The 18,318-nt window shown below is 36.9% G+C and overlaps 1 protein-coding gene across 2 annotated transcripts in view; it reads right to left on the reverse strand.

The window, feature by feature from the left end:
• The window catches only part of POLR3B (RNA polymerase III subunit B), an 82,639-nt gene that overhangs the window by 36,164 nt on the left and 28,157 nt on the right, over positions 1-18,318 (reverse strand). For both annotated transcript variants that reach the window (XM_085321688.1, XM_085321689.1), the window contains 7 exons: positions 17,277-17,438; positions 13,972-14,172; positions 12,488-12,650; positions 10,274-10,427; positions 8,154-8,228; positions 7,318-7,416; positions 4,505-4,632 (listed from right to left, as the gene is read on the reverse strand). In XM_085321688.1, the coding sequence (XP_085177814.1) occupies positions 4,505-4,632; positions 7,318-7,416; positions 8,154-8,228; positions 10,274-10,427; positions 12,488-12,650; positions 13,972-14,172; positions 17,277-17,438 (982 nt within the window). The remainder of the gene's footprint in view (positions 1-4,504; positions 4,633-7,317; positions 7,417-8,153; positions 8,229-10,273; positions 10,428-12,487; positions 12,651-13,971; positions 14,173-17,276; positions 17,439-18,318) is intronic.

The following is an 18,318-nucleotide window of genomic DNA, read 5'->3' on the forward strand; positions in this document are numbered from 1 at the left end:
TGAAAGAACGGAGCCCTTGTTTGCTTCAGCCAAACAGCCAGGCAAAAGTAAAGTATAATTAAACTTCACCATAACAAACCCTGTTCACAATGACCCACGTTTATAATTATGCCAACGGCAAGAACCAATTTTTCTCATAGGTAATTAGCCCTGTTTAAAGCAAAACACACAAGGCTGACCTGGGTACAACAAAGATCATTTTCTTGCTTTTCTCAGTGCTTAGTATATTGTGAATACATGCATGCATTCCTTCCTTCTTTCATTTCCCAGCAAGTTTTTTTTTTCCTGTTTAAGTGTCACTTGATCATTGTTCAGTGTGAAATAATCACTATAAAAATAGCATATATTGATATTTAGCATCAATGGGGTATTTTTGTTATTCTGTCAGGACGAGTTTCCAGAACTCACCAGAACAACCAGTCAGAGAGAAAAAAAGCATTTATCCAATTCCCYGGGGAATTAAAATCAGGACTTAAAATACAATTAAATTGTGCAATCAAAATTAACAAGAGTACAGAAATTAATCAATGTTAGCTATGAGCCCAAAGAGCTATTATTGCACATGCCAAGAGCAGAATTGCTGTACTTCTCTATTTTCCTTGATTTCACCAYGGATTTTCTACTACTCTGTCCTTTTGTATGAGCATGAACCAACAGAGAAAGGGGCATCGTTTTTAAAGGCTGCACTGAACCTTGCAGAGAGGCTCCGACTCAGCTCATTGGCAGCTCCATTTTAAAAGTCTTAACCGATCCGGACAGTCAGTATCTGAAAGACTCTGCTCACTGTAGAAAGATTAAGAAGTCAGTTAAAAAGATTATGGGTAAAGTGGGAGAAGAGCACAAAAGTTTGGCTCGCTTCTGTCTCRGCACTCCTGTGCCCGCTGCTGGGGAGAGACGAGCTGGCAGAAGGCGAACGCGCCGTGCAGCGCAAACGCTCCTCCTCAAAGGCCAGCGGCAGCACGGAGCCCCGGCCACAAAGCACCCAGGTCCAGCTGTGAAGACCAGTAACAACCAGTTCTGCGCTGACGTTCGTGTAGGTCCCCTGCCAATAGGCTAGCTGTAAAAAATTTGGGAGCACTTTAGCTCTCAGCCCACTGGCAAGCCTTTCCCTGCTGTCAAAAAGCCAACAAGCCACAGCGCTCTGTTCCTTGGGGCGCGTTTGTCTCCTCTGCACAATGTGAAGACATTCAACCAGTTATACCACAAGGCAAAAGAGCGTATCAAGGGCTTTGCTACTTCACAGAGCAATGCAGATGTATGTGTTATAGTAAGAGTTTTTTTTTTCTTAATATTAAAGAATTTGTTTCAATTTAGATACCTGCAGCAAAGCTCTCCCTCATCCTTGCACGGCCCCGCCACCTTCCCTTTCTCCTCTTCCACAGGTTAAAGAAATAATAGTTAACACCCGAAACCTCCTTTCCTTCCTGGGACTTGCAGTCTGGTGTTTGTGTAGGAATCACAGCGCACAGCTGGGCTGCGAGCGCGTACAGCTTGCTTTGTGTACCCACACAGCCGTTTTCACAGATGCGCATGCGCGTGAATATGCAGTGTGGTGGATTACTGGCAGGAAAATGCGTGCGCTTCCACTTCCTCCTTTAGGCTTTTATACGATTCTTCACTGCCACAGAAGTACAGTATATAAATTGACTGATTTTCTATGTGCTACTGCTATTTTAGGAGCCTTTGATCCTCTTAAATGCTATTTTAGCAACGTAGAAAATGCAAATAGTAGAGGTTCTCATATTTTATTCTTGAATATTTCTCAGATACTAAGCTTCTAATGTTACCTTTGCACTGAAAAAATCAACCTTCAGCACAGGACCTTGCAGTTGCAGGTGTATTTGCTACCTAATCTTAACGTCCTCTCAGTCTTGCACTGCAACCTGCACCATACGGTAAGTTTTCCTGTGCCAAAACAGTGTGGGCTTGCATCTCTTCACTGCAATCCAGTTTGCTTACTGAGCACAGCCCTCATCCTGCAGCAAGACTGTTCACTCTGTGCATGAAAGGGAGATATTTTTCAGTACATTTAATGTACTGCCCTGTAGAAACATTTATATTTTAATACTTAACACCTGTCAGTGATCCTGGATTATAGATCCCACTGCAAGCCCTTCCTTTACCTGTGCCTTCACATCTTTCCCTATGATTGATGTTTCTGAAAAAAAAAAAAAGAGAATAAAGACCCTCTAAAGCTATTAGCACAGCTCCTTGAAGTGGTCAGAGGGGGTCAGTGTTGAGCAACACAAGACCCTCCTTTCTGAGCAGGAGTCCCTGGGCTCTCTCCACATCCCCAGGGTTTGACAGCCTACGGAGTGACACAGTGGACTTGGACATGAGCCTTTCCACATGGCCACGTAGACCCAGGAAGCCAGTCTGCAATCTGGGGATGGAGAAAGATAGGAAGAAGGGTGGACTGTCACATAAAAACAAGCACATGGGGTCTTAAGCGCCACTCTGCATCTCTTCATACAAACCAACAGAAAAAAAGTATGTTCAATCTGTTCCAAAATATCCTCTAGGTCTCATTTGATCAGCAGCTGTACAGAAAAATCCTTCTGCTCCCACATATTGCCACTGGGTTTTTTTTTGTTTGTTTGTTTGCTTATTTTCTTGAACAGTTAGTAATAACAGATTCAGGTGTTTGTAGATACTTCAGGCACAGCAAAATACAGCCCAGGTCATGTGCCAACTTTTAAAATGTACTTTTTTTCTAGCTGCTTATTCTTTGAGTCAGGTGTTTTGTCATAACAAACTGAAACAAAGGCTTTTTTTATTGCTAAAGATATTCAATGGCTTTTGTGTTCCTAGCGTCAGCAGGAACGTCAGAGGATTGTATCCAAGGAGCTAAATGTGCAAGACCTAGGGTCAAAGCAGCTGAATACACCAACCTCAGAAAACACAGACAATGAATTGCAAATGACACTCAAAACAAAAYGGGAAAAAAACCTTCACACAGAAAACTACAAAAGAACTCCACAGATACTGAATTGGCTTTCTGTACACACTGATCCTGCTTAACTGTGTGTGGTAACTAACCAAACGCTCTGAGACTAATAGTCATAAAATAGAGACTCAGGGGTGGGGGAAAGATAATGGCATGGGGAGAACTGTAAGGAAAAGATCGCATCCCCCTCCTTCTTTTCTTTTTTTAAGGAGGGAAATGCATCTGTTGCTATTTTCTGCTATTTTGATGCACTGAACATGACAGTTCAGCACAAGGCAGTTACTCTGCTATTAATTCTGCTGGAGAAGCCTCACAAAAGGTGCCCTGTTTCAGTTTCAGGGACACAGCACAAAACAAACAGTTTAGCAAGCCCAGCAGAAGTGGTAGTTTTTTCATGACGCAGAGCTCTTCTACTGTAGCTCTCAACTTGCAAGCAAGCCATCAATACAAGACATAAACCTGGCGTGTACAGCCCAAGTCTGAATACAGCTGTCCGAATTGATGTACTGCTGGTCAGGTTCTTGTTGGGAATCTCTCTGGCTTGATCAGCGACCACACGACTCAGTTGCTTCAGTACTAACAGAAAATGCTAATGCTAGTTTAGCTACATATTAAAAGGGAGGACTCAAACTTATCTAGTGTTAATTACCTACAGCAAAAGATTTATAAGATGGTTGAAGTTTTTTTTTTTTTTTTTTTTAAATGATCATCTATTACACCATGTAAAAAGAATTATTAAGTGATCAGGAAATGAACTTTGTTTCAGTCATTTGGTGAGAGGCCATTAATTGCCCTCTTAATCCAAAACAACAACCAAAAAAGCCTAAAATCTAAACTACTAATTGCAGAAGTAGTCAAGTAACTAAGTACTCTTTCACATTGTGATTCCTCCATTCTATAACGTCAATATAATCTTTTTTTTTTCTTTTAGGACAACTACTCAATTATTCAGAGAAAGTCTCTTCTCTCTGTGCTCTCTGTCTCTTTGTGAGAACACTTTTTTACTCTTTTTGTTTGGAAACCCAAAGAACACAGCAACATAAAAAGGAAAAAGAAAAAAGGCGGGGAGGGGGGGGAAAACATACTCTTCCAATCCTCCAGCTATGCTGAAAACTTGAAAGTCATGACAGTTACCACAGGAAAAAAAAACTAACAAAAACAATAGTGCCCCAGTTTCTCCAAATTTTCTTTTGAAGTAGTAAGACCCACAGATGTGGCCTCCACTTTGCAAAACTGACTAGCATTTTTTCCTTTTTTACTCCTTTTTTTTGATTTTTAGAGGTAATTTATCCTTACTTTCCCTAAGCTGAAGTATGCTCTTTTACCCTTCTAGTAAAATTATTACATGAGTTACAAAAGAAGAGAGTTTTCTGCTTGTTACTTTCTCTGTATAGCTTCAAAAAACTAGGTAACACTCTGAGGTGTGTGTGTGTGTGTGTGTGTGTGTGTGTGTGTGCGCGCGCGCGCGCGCGTGCGTGTGCTGGCTTGCCAAATCGGATGTTTGACCCCAGGAATCTAACTAGAACACACTCCAAATAGGAATCAATAAAGTCTTACCCATTGCTTGTTTCCCCATGGCACACTGATAAGTGTTTCTTGGGGACTGGTTGTGGTGAGGATATGGAATCAGCCCAGCACAGACACCAAGAAGCGTGAAAGGCTCGATCTCCAAATGTGTTGTATCTCTTAAAAGAAAGAGTATCAATTATAACAAACTTGTGAAATATCTTTCATTTACTTTAGTAGTATCAATCTAATTTACCCTTGTTCAGAAAGCCGTCAATCAGTAAGATCTCAGAATGCGGTTTTACTATGCTCTTCAATCAAATTTATTTCGGCTTTTGTGGTTCCAAGAGAAAAGAAATGCGGGAGGTAGAGAACAAGTACAAAAAGTTCCATCAGGGAGAAAAAGCCTTTAGGTAACAACTTAAGGGGATTCAGGAAGATAATAAAACATCAGTCTATACAGTAAGTCACAGTAAAAATGTCCGTAAAGAATATGTAATGAAAGTCTTCTGGATCAAGTTACCTATCTCAGAAATCTAGAAATTTGCAGGGGAGGTGAGAGAGGAAGGAACAAGAGAGATTCTGGTACTGGGGAGAAAAAAAAAACGGGTAAATTTTGATTTTTCAAGTCAGTTATATAACATTAGTTAGAGAAAACATCTGTGTTCAAACCACATCAAGTGCCATGGTTGATATGGTATAGTGAAACACTACTTGTAAAGTTCCATAAGTATTTTGGAAGTGATTATGTTGTTAAAAGGTGTTAACTGACGAGAAATAAAAAGACATGGAAAAGCAGTAAAGACTAAGAGATGACAATACAAAATCTCTTCAATCTGACATTAGCTTCAGAGGTAAAGCTCAGTAGAGATAACTAGATTATAACATGCACTGGAATGCAGGGATAACTAAGGATAGAGCAGACAGTGAAGCTGGAGCAAGTCTGCTTTTTAATTCAAGCAAGGTAACTAGAAAATGGGGAGCTTTGAAATAAAGATAATTTAAAACTAAATCCACCCCAAAGCATATTTTTTATGATGTTCTGGAGTTATTAAACAGAGCTACAAATGTTTATACATATGTTGCTTTTCCCACATACCTAAACCCATTGTGCTCCTTGAAAAGCCCATCTTCAATGCTCAGTACTCAACTACTTGCAAATTTCTTGAAATTTTTTTTGAATTAAAGACATTAATTTGATTACTAAACTTTAAGATTTTGCAAAAAAAAAAGAAGACTGTAAAAAATCTTTATTATGACAATACTCAAAAGATGGCAAAGCATCACAATCTCTAAAAGTCTGAGGGATTACTCTTAAGTACATACAGACTGAAGAGGACAGGAACCAGTAGGAACTTATCATAAAAAAATACATGCACTGGAAAATTAAGACGCTGAGGAGTAAGCCTAGTGAAACTAGCTAGCAGTTTTCCAGACACCTGTATAAATCATGACTGTGCTTATATAAATCTAAGCAGCCTAAAAATCCCATTAGCCAGAGGGCAGTGATTATTTTTCTTCACTTGGGGAGAGGGAAGAAAAAAAAAAAAAAGCAGCCACGCTCGAGATCTGTCCTAAGAAAATAAGAGTGGTTGAATCTCAGTTGCAGTCAAGCAATTCTGAACAGGTCTCAAAAGACATCAGTAAACTCGGAGCACGGACAGCTGTCCCATTCTGCAGAACTTCGCAGAACTACCAACACTGATATCAAACAATAAAAAAAAAAGTGTTGTCCTACAACTTAAAATTTTTCAGCTGTGATGTTTTGTCAAGGTTATTTAACTTTGGCACAAGTGACAGTAATTGTGCATGCTCTTCTTTGCTGATGTATACAGGAAGGCAGCCAAGAGCATGCAAGAGTAATTACTTAGAATGATAAAGTCTTCAAAGGCCTGGGCAGGAGGAATACAATTTCATTAGCACAGTGAATGCATTTCACCTGGCAAAGGTTAAAGACATTAAGGACCTCATGCAACTCTGATGAAATCAACATTGTATTTCTTTTACCTTCCATAAGTACTTGACCAGGACATCACTTTTATAAAACGCATTTTCTGCATAAATCTACTGATCAAACACTTAATGAATGTAACTTCTGATATATTACATACACCCTAATATAATATATTGTTAGAACAACACTTAAAAAAAAAAAAAAAAAAAAAAAACAACCTACACATTTCTTCCTTTAACATGGGCTCTTTGCTCATAGTCACAAGCCAGAAAAACAAAGCAAAGCACCAGGTCTTCCTAAATGGCAGGAGGACAAAAAAATCTTGGAATCTTTTCAAATGAAAACTACATACTAGGAGTGCATTTATCATACATGGTAAAGAATATACAGTATGATACAGATATTTTATCAGGAACTATTCCACAACTGAGAGTAAAAGTGAAAGACTGATTTCAATATACTTCAGACATTTATTGTCAGTTGATTGTCTAGGATCCCTCTACAGTGGGAGAGGGGGCTCATCATTTACCAGGAGGGACCACTTGCCTTCTGGATTCTTAATGTATAAAATTACTTCTAATGACTGACCAAGAAGAACAAAAAAGCCTCTTGCATCTAGAGAAACAGGAGGATACACATTTTAAAGTACTTCATATTTTCGTGGGTTAGAAATAGGAACGGATTTTCCAAAAAACAAAAGCTAACCATCTTTTGTAACAGTCCTACGGATAATTTAGGATTTGTGTAAACAGATTTCTTTCTACATCTTTTATCTGAGGTTGTTTCAACCACTAGCAAGGGGTGTGTGGGAGGGTGTATGTAAACAGTGACATTATTTATGTGCTTGCATTTCTGAGTCACCCTATGAACATTTTTACCATACCAGTGTTTAGTCTAAACACATACTTACTTATTAATTGTATGTTCATATAGTGCAATGTTGCAGTCATTTTCTTCATTCACATCCAAATATTCAACAAGACCTTCGTGCAAAAAGTCTTCAAAATTCCTATAGTTAAATTTTTAAAAAATACAATAAAATTATGTTCCTTTCTTATATTTCTGAAAAAGTAAAACTGCATAATACATATATTAGAAAGAATGCAATAATAAGAATTTAAATTGGAGAAATGGTTTTACATGAAAAGCTCTGTGGACTTTTCATGTAAAATATCAAAAAAGTAAAATATCTCTATACGCACACATCATCACTATAAACGCAGGCAAGTAAAGTATAATCTCATAAGTTTTTGTGATGATTTTGCAGTATGTAGTTAAAGCCAAATCTAAATTTTTTTTTATAAGTATGGGAGGTTTTAAACATAAAACCACATTTTTCCAGTAGTCTCAAAACTAATTATGAATGTGTCTAGTTTAGGGTGGTTAAGTTGATATTCCTAAAAAGCATTCGATCTTCAGTCAATAAAAGCATAAAATTTTCTGAGTAATTTGCCTCCAAACTTGCCAAATATGCCTCCAAACTTAGTCACTTGTGGAAAGATGAGGCTGTGCTATATATATTTACCCCACATAATGACCACATAACGACGTAGCACTAAAACCCACAAAGACCAGACTCTTTTTCACTTGATTTTAAAAAAATCTGATATTGATTATTAATTTATATTGGAGAGCTGACTTCTCTACATAGCTAAATGACATTGCAAAACATGAACTGACTGAAGTAGATCTGAAAGTATCTACAGACTGACGTGAAGATGAATATAATCTACCCAAATTATTTACCTGTATCCTTGAGCTAGTTCTTCCATATGCTTGTTTGTAACTGCAGGTTTTTGCTTCTTTACAATTATATAGGGCCTATAATTAAAAAGTAAAAATAYTATCACAGCAAAAGGCAGTAACTTCATTTGTACTGAGGATAAGAACACTGCATATACCATCTAATGATATAATGCTTATAATCCACTTTTAAAACCTTTCCACCTTTAACTGATACGGCCACATAAATAGAGTCCATAAAGGCTATCAATTTGGACTATACAGATCTTGGTTTGATACACGGATTTCCTGAACTGAATATTTTTCTACAACATATTCAAAGTATACACGGAACACTATGATTCCAATTTTGAGGAAAAGTCTTTTTTTTTCCTCCAACATTCTCTTTAAACTAACATTTCCTAAGTTTCACCAACACATTTTGTTGATGACTTTGAAAGACTTGAGCCTTCTCAATCTACAGAGCTAAGAACAGCATTAAATTCTAGGGATATCGCAGGGGCTTCATACAACACTGAGAAAACAACTGTACTCCAATGTCTGCATGCAAGAATACGTTTTGCTGTTACTTACATGACAGATACAAAGTACAAGCATTTACTATGGGTGGCATCAGATGAATCCATAAATTTCAACAGCACATGGATCTTTGAAGCTTTCCTTACCGCAAGGAAACACTGACACAAAGGATGGCATGCGAGAATGAAACGTCAAGGGCTGTTGCTATTTGGACAAGTTGCTCTTATAAAGAGCAGCAAATAGCTACAAGATACTTGTGGAGTCTGCTCTGAAGTCTAAATAACTGTTTGAAGACTAATGAGCACTTTAAAGTGGTTAAGAGGGGGGATGTGAACAATTGCTGGGCAGGGGGGAAGGTCACAAAGCAAACTTGGTGAACTCCTGGAAATCCACGTGATTTCACTTGTCTTTAAGTTGGAACACACTGGAACTTTTGCTGCATCTCCAAATCCACAGAATGCCTGGTATTAGCCCTGATTGGAGAAGCAATTTCTCTGCCATTTAATTCGCTCCTATCTCTGAATATCTTGACAGGTACAATTAACTGACAGTTTGTAAGTATAAGATTCTGAGACCTTTACAGTGCCTCAAACTGCATTCAAGATGCTCTGTTTGCAGTTTCAATTAACAAATAAGGTGGAATGCCAACTTTAGTTTTTGATTATTACTTGCTCTAAGGTTTGCACACAACTAGTCAATGCTAAAATATGCATCTATTTATTAATTCATGCTGCCTCTCCCAAACTCTTTTTTGTTCATCCGTTATACCTTGTTCTTTAGGCTAAATTATTTGGGCCTGGAGAAGTTTCACTTTCAAATAACCTAGCACAGTGCTGCCAAAATTTGAGCTTCTACTATAGTACAACCTAATTTTCTGCCTCACAATATAATTACATTCCACCCTTTCTTATTTTAGCCATCTAATCCCTTCTTGTTCTCCTCAGTGACATGACTGTTATTCAGACACACTCTCCATCTAATATAGACCTTAAGTATCTCAAGGCAGAGACTTTTCTACAGGTTTGTCAAATTCCCTGTCTACTTATGGAGAAGTAAAGAAATAAATCAAAATTGTGAGAGATACTTCCTTGTTGTTTTAGTAAACAGATGTGTGTCAGAAAATGTTGCATCAGGAGTAAAGATCTATCCTCAAGGCAAAGAGTAGCTTCTGATCCTACAATGCGTATCAAAGCTGATGGGATATCAGGTGAGTAGCTGCCTGTTTCTTCCTTCTAGACTGCAGTATTTTTATACAGGAAGAGAGAAAAAAAAAAAAAAAAGGTCTAAGGACATGGGATATTATTGCATATCAGGTTGATTTTTCTTCCCTTTGTTTAGAAGATGGAAGCAATATTTTGTTCTGACTTCATTTTAAAACTACTTTACTTGGGCATTCTTCTTTTGAAATAATTGACTGCATGGTACATTTCTCTCATCAGTCAGCTTTGAGCAAGGGCTATGTAAGGAGAAAAGAGATTCTCAAGTCCTACTGAATTTGAATACAGATCATGTGCTTAGATTTTTACTCAGGAAAGCCTCAGCCCTCTGTATTTTAAGTGTATAAAGGACTGATTCTGATTAGAAAGTTCTGATGAGATGTTTACCTGCACAGTCTCCCTCCATCAGAGGAAATATAAACACATCTGTCAGAAAGATTTGTAGAGATGGACACAAATTCATTAATATAACCTGCTCGCCGCATTATCCGAAACGTGTTGACTAGTTTCTGATGATCACGTATGACACCAAGGATGTTACCTATCCAGAAAGACAGTAAGTACATGGTACACGGTTTGCACATTGAAAATTCCTTTTAAGTTCTGGCTATGTCTAGCATGCAAAGAATACTTCCTACTTCTTGCAAATAACTGTTCTTGTCATAAAATTTCCCTTCTCTCCCATGGGAAGTTTCAGAGTTGGTAAGGAAGATAAAGCATTCTGTTAACACAAAATCTGCAGGGATTTCCGATTCAAATTGCCTCTTCCTCCTCTCAATAAACATAAAAAAAAAAAAAAAAAGTATCAGAACTTTACGGATCTCCAAATAGCTTCTGAAACAAAGTGGTGTGCGTTCACCTCTCTTCAAATGCATTCCTACTTGCATGCCTATTCATCAATTAGGGTACAAGCAAACAACATTTCTGAAGCCTGGAATTTCAGCTGCACTATGAATGGATCCAAGTCTTCCAAGTACTGACCAAGGAACTGTAATGCTGGCTTGTCAGAAATTTTAAAAAGCCTTGATATTTTTGATTGAGATCGTCACTCACAGCTGCACAAGAACTTCTCCTTCAGGAATTCAGTTCAACAAACAATTTTATCCTAGCAGGGCACTTTGCACATATTCAAGTATTCTGAGTCATGATGAACAGACAATAGAGTAAAAATAATTTTGAGAGAGTCATCTAACTAAAGTCACCTCTGACTGTAAGATAAAAGTAAGTACTGTGCCATATATTTTTTTTTTTTTTTAAAAAAAACCCTTTAGAGAAGAACTAGTTTAGGTGGTTTATAAGACAATCCAAATGGCTTTTATAGCTTAACAGATCTGTACTTGGGAGATTTTTTGCCTTCTTAGGTCACAAGTTCAAATCTGCTACAAGACAGTCATCAGCAAATCTGGACTTTTTCAGCGTTAAAAACACTGAAACAGTAAATGGCTTTGCTTCATTTGTACTAGATTACGTACATTTGGGAACACAGCCGATCTTTGCTTCATACCACTGAATGAGCTTATGAAGGGAGAGTCCAACACATCCGCTCTGTGCTCCCCTTGGACCGTAAAACCAAACGGAACAAAAAGAGTGCACGTGGTTTCACTGAACCTTAACTTTAACATACTGCTACAGAGGAGCAGAGCAAGGGATGCATTTTGGCTCAAGTGTTGGTTTTTTGTTACTGGGAAGAGGCAGGACTGAAGAGTAACTACTGTTTAATCTGAACGTAATAGGAGAACTTACTCACCATGAAAGACAAATACTAGTCCCTGGAAGTGGATACTGTTGAAAAGAGGCCATTTTAAAATCACAGTTGTAGTTTTTAAAATGTCAGTATTTGGAAATCTGGTATTATAGTAACTGTTGATTTAGAAAGGCTAAAGTTTGGTTGTAAAAGGAGCAGGAGTGTGCAGATGCAAGGTACACATGCCAAAACACCCCCCTAACAAACAAAGACAAGAAGGTGGCAGCCTGCTTTCCAAGCTATATTTTTTCTAATCATTCACAAAGCAAGTTTTCCTTTAAAATGAAGTTTTTAAAGAAAACAGAACTGTTAAGCTTTGAAGGCAATTAATGCTTTCTTTCTTTTTAAATACACTTGCATGAGTAGGTATAAAAATATTTCATTTTACTGCAATTTTTATATAGGTTCTGTGACTGCAGCTTTGAATTTGTAAACTGAAGTTATCACAAATTTAGTGGTATTATTCTCTTTTAAAAGTACCTTGTGAAGTGCAAATCATTTGGTTAATGGCTAGGAAAAAAAAAGGAGATATTCTCTAGCAGATTATTCTGCAATCCTTACATATTTTTGTACCTATTCATACAAATGTTTAAAAACAGTACTGAAACTGTAAAAATCTTCAATTTCCGAGCTAAAAGCACCTGTAGTCACAGTTCTGAGGACACAGCTTCAGACAACTACATATCATCATCTGGCTTGTCTGCTCTGTCTAACTCTGCCAAAATTACTGTTGAAGTTATCTGCACATAGAAAACTCCATCTGCAGTTGACCAAGCTCCAAAACTTGAGAGTTAGCCTTCAAAAACCGTTCAACAATCAGCAACCAACCAAAGTCAGAGTGCAAAAAAGTTCCATACCATTAAGGAAAACAAGGAACACATTTGGATATGAAAGTTCTTCACCACAGAGCAAGTTGACATCTTCAACTCCAAGATTACTGGCTAATTTGATAATTGGGCCATCTTCCATGTCTGTAGTAATGTGAGTCATAAGGGCAAGGTTTTTAACCAAACCACAAGCCTGAAATAAAATAATAATAATAAAATCCATCAGTTATTCCAAAGTAAAAGTATTAATACTATCAACATCTTTTTCTTCCAAATTCTGTACTTATGTGGAACATTAAAAAAAAAAAAAGTCAAAGCATAAGCGAACGACATGAAACAGATCAACTGTACTGAAAATTAGGAAGAAAGAAAGGAAGTTATTTTCTAAATCACATTGAAATGTAATCTTTTAGCATTTAAAATCTAGTAAAAAGCATAGCTGATGAAGCTGTAGTTCTTAAATGATCCAAAGATTTATAACCTATATTTCTCTCTTCAGTATAACCATTACTTAGAAACAGAATATTGCATAATTGAGATAGAAAATCAAGGAAATTAATTCAACAGCATGAGAAAATGTAAACGTTTGCAACACAAAATCTTAGCTTACAATTTCTCCAAGATAAAACATGACTAAAAGTATTAATTATCCATGAACTTTAAGACAAAAGTTATGCCATTAAAATATAAGCTATTAGAGTCAATTGTTATGACTCAAGATACCAAAAATGTTTATATTATTTTAATATAATTTTAACTCTGAATTTTTGTTCATTGACTTTTAAATGAAAATCTAAAAACACTCTACTTGTCCATTTCTGTATGTTCTAAAATGAACTTTTAATGTTTTTAAAACGCAAAAATATCCAAGTATCTTATACAGTGCAACTTTATTTCAGCTGCTTAATAAGACTAGCTCATCTTGGTTACATATTGATGCCAGAAGGTTCAGAGCTCCCACAAGGCTCTCCTCCTGGAAAAAGAGACAGTCAGGATCACCATTTAGTTGAAATAGTTGCATGATCTACTTAAAATAAAACATTTAAAGGCATTTTTCCCCTTGAGCTAAAGCAGTTTCTGTAATATTAATATGTTTCCAGAAGAATCTAAGGGCAGATCGACCCTACAATTTCAGAACAGTACATTTATTATAAAAAAAGAGATAAGATTTTAAGACTCCTCTCTTTCAGTCCTAATGAAAAGAGAGCAAGTAGCTCTTCTGCAAATATGGGAGGCCTCATACCATTCTTTGGTGACTTTTGTGCATTGTTTTCAGTCAGTCCACTCAGGCAGCAGAAAAAAAGGCAATACAGTAAGGAGGACTAGAATGTAATTAAATGGGGTATGAGAATGACAAATGAGTTGTGAGATCAGGCTGAGTTTGTAATTCATCTCTCCAGAAACTGCCTTGGCAAAATTTTAACTCTGATGAAAGATCATCTGCTTCAACATAAACTGTGCCTCCATCCCCCAGGAAGCAGAGAAATACTAACAGCAATATACAAGTTCTTTACCTCTCCTTCAGGAGTGTCAGATGGGCAGAGCATCCCCCACTGAGAGGGCTGTAGAGATCGAGGACCACTCACTTTTCTTGTCTTTTCAAACTGAGAAGAGATTCTAGTCATCATTCCCAGAGCAGATATGTAAGACAAGCGGGACAAAACCTGTGTCACACCTTGGCGGTCCATTTTGAATCTTTTCAGAGACCAATTTCCCTGTAGAGTAAAATGAATATTTCAGAAAAGTTAACTCAGTTTATCCTTATCTGGACACTACATATCTTCTAGGTTATTTTAGACTGCATGACATTTGAGGAGCTTTGTACTACAAATGTTGCCCATTTATATGAAACAACTTTCTAATTACCCAACTGCATACAGCCTGCTAGTGATTAGGTACTTACATAGAATATTTTTTCAAAGGTTGAAAATAAAAGAATTGCTCTTCCAGATCAGAAGATACTTTTGCTATAATACACTGAACCACACAAACATCCTTCATCATCTGTCCCTTACAGGTAATTTGATATTCAATTTTATCTAAATTAAATGCTTTTCTATTTTACCTCTGCAGATACTTCTTTTTGTTCAAAAGTTCCTCCCTCAAAAACTGGGTGGATATTCTTACTGAGGTCTTTTGAGTGGAATACACATTTATGGTACTATCTATAAGCTGTTTCAGTTCTACTTTGTTCATGATTTGTTATTTTGGTAGGAAATACAAGTGTTTTTACTGAAGAAATTTGATATTAAAGTTGTCTGTACTTTCTTGAAGTCCTTTGGTTTAAAATTCCAGAGAAACACGACTCGTTGTGACTTGTCACAGAAGTAGCATGGGGTTTTGTATGCCTAACCAGCTTCTCTGGTAGGATTACATCAACTACGAAACACAAGATCTTATGCACATGTCTGAGGTTTCATGTTTCAGGCCTGCCAATACCAATACTGATTATGCATTTCATTAGGAGAACAGAGACGTTAAAGAATGTTCTAGGACAAAGAGCTCTGTTTCTATGATAAACAGATTTAATTATCTCTACTCATATCTAGGTTTTCACTGAAATCTAACTTAGTATTTCTGTAGGATCTTGAATCTTGGTGCTACACTTTTCACTTGGTGACATCTGTCCCATATATGACTCCCAGTATCTTAATCATTGGACACAATTAGTTTTCATTCCTTTTACTACTATCTGCCCCCAGTCACCATGTTACTGAAGGCAGTGAAGATCTCAGTGTAATACTATCCCCAGGACCACCTTCTACTGATCCCAATAACCTTTTAGATAAACTCAGCCCACCACTGCTAACAAAGAATTAGGAGCTTGCTTGCTGTATTGCAGTGAAGTCGTCTTGCTTGACTTCTGCAATTATACATTAGTAGTATAATCCCATTTTATGATGAATAGCAAGAAATCACTAACCACCCAACAATTTCACTAATTTGCTTACATATTCCTGACAATTAAGAGTCAGTGGAATTTCTTTTTCCTCCTTGTTAGGGAAAGAGGGAATGCATAATAGCCAACAGTAAGGAAATCATAAGAAAAAAATCTGTGTACTTGCTCACCCTGCTCAGGAAGGTCTCACTAACTATTTCATTCTTAAAGGAAAGGGAGTTATCAGAATATGAATAGAAGAATACAATATATTCATGAGCAGTTTTTCTCACACCACAAATGATCGCATATGTAGCATAAAATACTATGTGGTTTCTTCTGCACTGCTCAGAAGATTGTAAAATCTCAAAGACTAGAGGAAAGGGGAAGGAGGAGGTAAAAATGCCACTCACGGAAGTAATGTGAAAAATTCTCTGTGCTTTGGAAGTGATAGACTGACTCCTTCAGGGTTTTCTCAAAAGATGAAATGGGGCCAGGGCTGCTGCAAGATAAGCCCTTACAGAAAACTCTCCACTGAAAATGCCTACGAAGCGAAAGGTTGCATCCTCAGAGGCATCACAAGATTCTGCAGGCACTGAAATGTCTATTAGGTCTGTAACATTGCTGCCTGACCTACTCTGGTATTTTCTAGGGTAAAAAGTAGGCCTACAGTCATCACTGCACAGCTGATGTAGTGGTGGTATGAATTCTTCTGCAGGCTACTGGCGTAATTATGAATCAGCTGAGTTATTTCATGCTCTTTGAGGCTATCGCTGAAGCATTCTGGTGAGATTGAAAATTGTTGTTTCCAAGAATGATTTTTATGGTATTTGCTTAATCTCTTAAATAGTATGCACTGGGCATTGTTTCTGAGAAATTGTTTTCGATGCGTAAGAGCAGATGGTGTTTAACTGCTTATGTGGCGGTAAAAAAAAAAAATGTCCTAAGATAGTGGAAGAAGGAAGACTTCTGACTTTACAATATGTACTGAGTAGTTTGCAGATTTATCTCTGTCAGTCCAAATGGAAAAACTGGCACCAGCTAGAAGAAGCACTAGAATTTAGAGAAACAAATCTGTCAATTGTTTTGGTTATGTGCACTATAGAGATTTAACTACATTTGGGGCACCCATGAAATTAAACAGTGATAAGCTTTAACACTGGGATTTGTAAGTAACAGACCGTTGGTGGTTCTGGATGCCATTTGTGGCGTTAATTTTGTTTACAAGAACTGAAGAAAAACCTCAGCCTCACACTAGGCAAATAAGTCCTCTCAAGAGTTCCAAAGATTAAAAAATGAATTGCACAATTTTTTACCAGCTACTAAAATACAGTATCAGGTATTAATGTAGCAGAGAGGTGCTAATTCCGAGTCTGCAAATTTGCTCTTACTAGCAATTTCACACAAATAAAAATGCAGCCCTTTTAAAAGGGCTCAGATTTCAGCTAACTTCTTTTTTTGGAGCAATTGTTTTCCATTCGTGATGTCTTACTGCTGTTTTCAAACACGTTTTGCGTACATACTTGACCCTGCATACAACTTGACACTAGCTAAATCCAGAATATAAAAAAAAATATAAATAAATTTTTTAAAAAAACATGAACCATATAAGAAAGCAGAACCTGGAAGAAAGCAAGTTGAATAAATACAAACATAATCATATTTTAAAATTGCTTGTTTTACCATTTCTTCACAAACACTTCAAACACCACTTTGAAATAAATGGTAAAATAAAAAGTGGTTTGATGATTAATGATCCTTCAGTGAACTCCAAAATCCTTGCCAATTACAGAGTTTTGCAATTATGATCTACAAAGAGTATTAATTCAATTTGCCTCTATGACTAAAACTAATAGAGCCATCAAAACAAAATTCACACTTTTCCACCATTCAGCATAGTGGAAAAAATTTACATGCTAGAATTAAGACAAAAGTACTTACTGTGGAAATGGCATTGACCATGCCATTGGTGATCTGGTCTTGACGCATATGCTTCACTACATCAAACTGAGCTGCTCGTTGCTTGGGGATTACCTGGTCAGCTATCTTTTTAAGTTCAGAGTTAAATTTTTTGAATAAATCTTCAAATAGAAGAGAAAGAAGCTGGGAATAAAAAACAAATGGATTAAAGGAAAAACGATGCTTTTCCAAGTCTGGGAAATGCAAAGAAGAAAAAACAAGTATCTTATATTTGTAACTTTATACTTCTGATCAGTTAACAAAAAATCCTCTTTATTTCTTACCTAGTATATCTCTCACAAGGTTTATACCTTATTAAAACAAAGTGCAATACAATAGAAATTATATCATAATAGAAAGTGAATTAAAAAGATTAATGATCTAAGCCTACTAATTCATCCCTTTTTGGTTAACTTTGATCGTTCCTTCTTGACATCTTAACATACCTTAACATAAAATAAATGGCTAATAAACAGCCATTTATTAGCTGTTTTCCCCAATCTTACATTAATCTGGCTGATTAGCCTTTTCTTTCCTAAAGTCACAATTTCTTAAAGATTTCTTAACCACTCTAAATATACAACCCTGGCTTTCTTGCATGACTTGGAGACAAGAACAGCTTCTGTTCTACTACTGGATGGAATAATCCCAGTAAAGCAATAAGAGTTCCTCCTTTGAGATATTCTACTAGTAAAGAGAAAAAGGCTGTTTAGAGTGCCCCCTCCTAGGGGCTTCTTAAAGCAGACAAGAAAGCTACTTTTAAGAGACTGTTAGGGGAAGCAGATGAGCAGCACAGGATTTGGAAGCAGTGCAAGTTTGCAAGACCAGACTGAAGTATACAAGACACCACAGCTTCTGCACATGCAGAACTGCGAGAGACTTCTTTTTGCCTCAGCATCAACCTCTTGACAGTGCAGATCTCAGGATATGGAGCCAGCTGCCTTTCTCAGATAAACTTTTATTCAACTACTTTCTGCAAATCACAGTCTGCGGAAAAACAATCACACACCCAAGGAGAGTCCTA

This window comes from Rhea americana, unplaced genomic scaffold, assembly GCF_003343005.1.
Source record: "Rhea americana isolate MKP2758 unplaced genomic scaffold, rheAme1 scaffold_70, whole genome shotgun sequence".
Classification (NCBI taxonomy): domain Eukaryota; kingdom Metazoa; phylum Chordata; class Aves; order Rheiformes; family Rheidae; genus Rhea; species Rhea americana.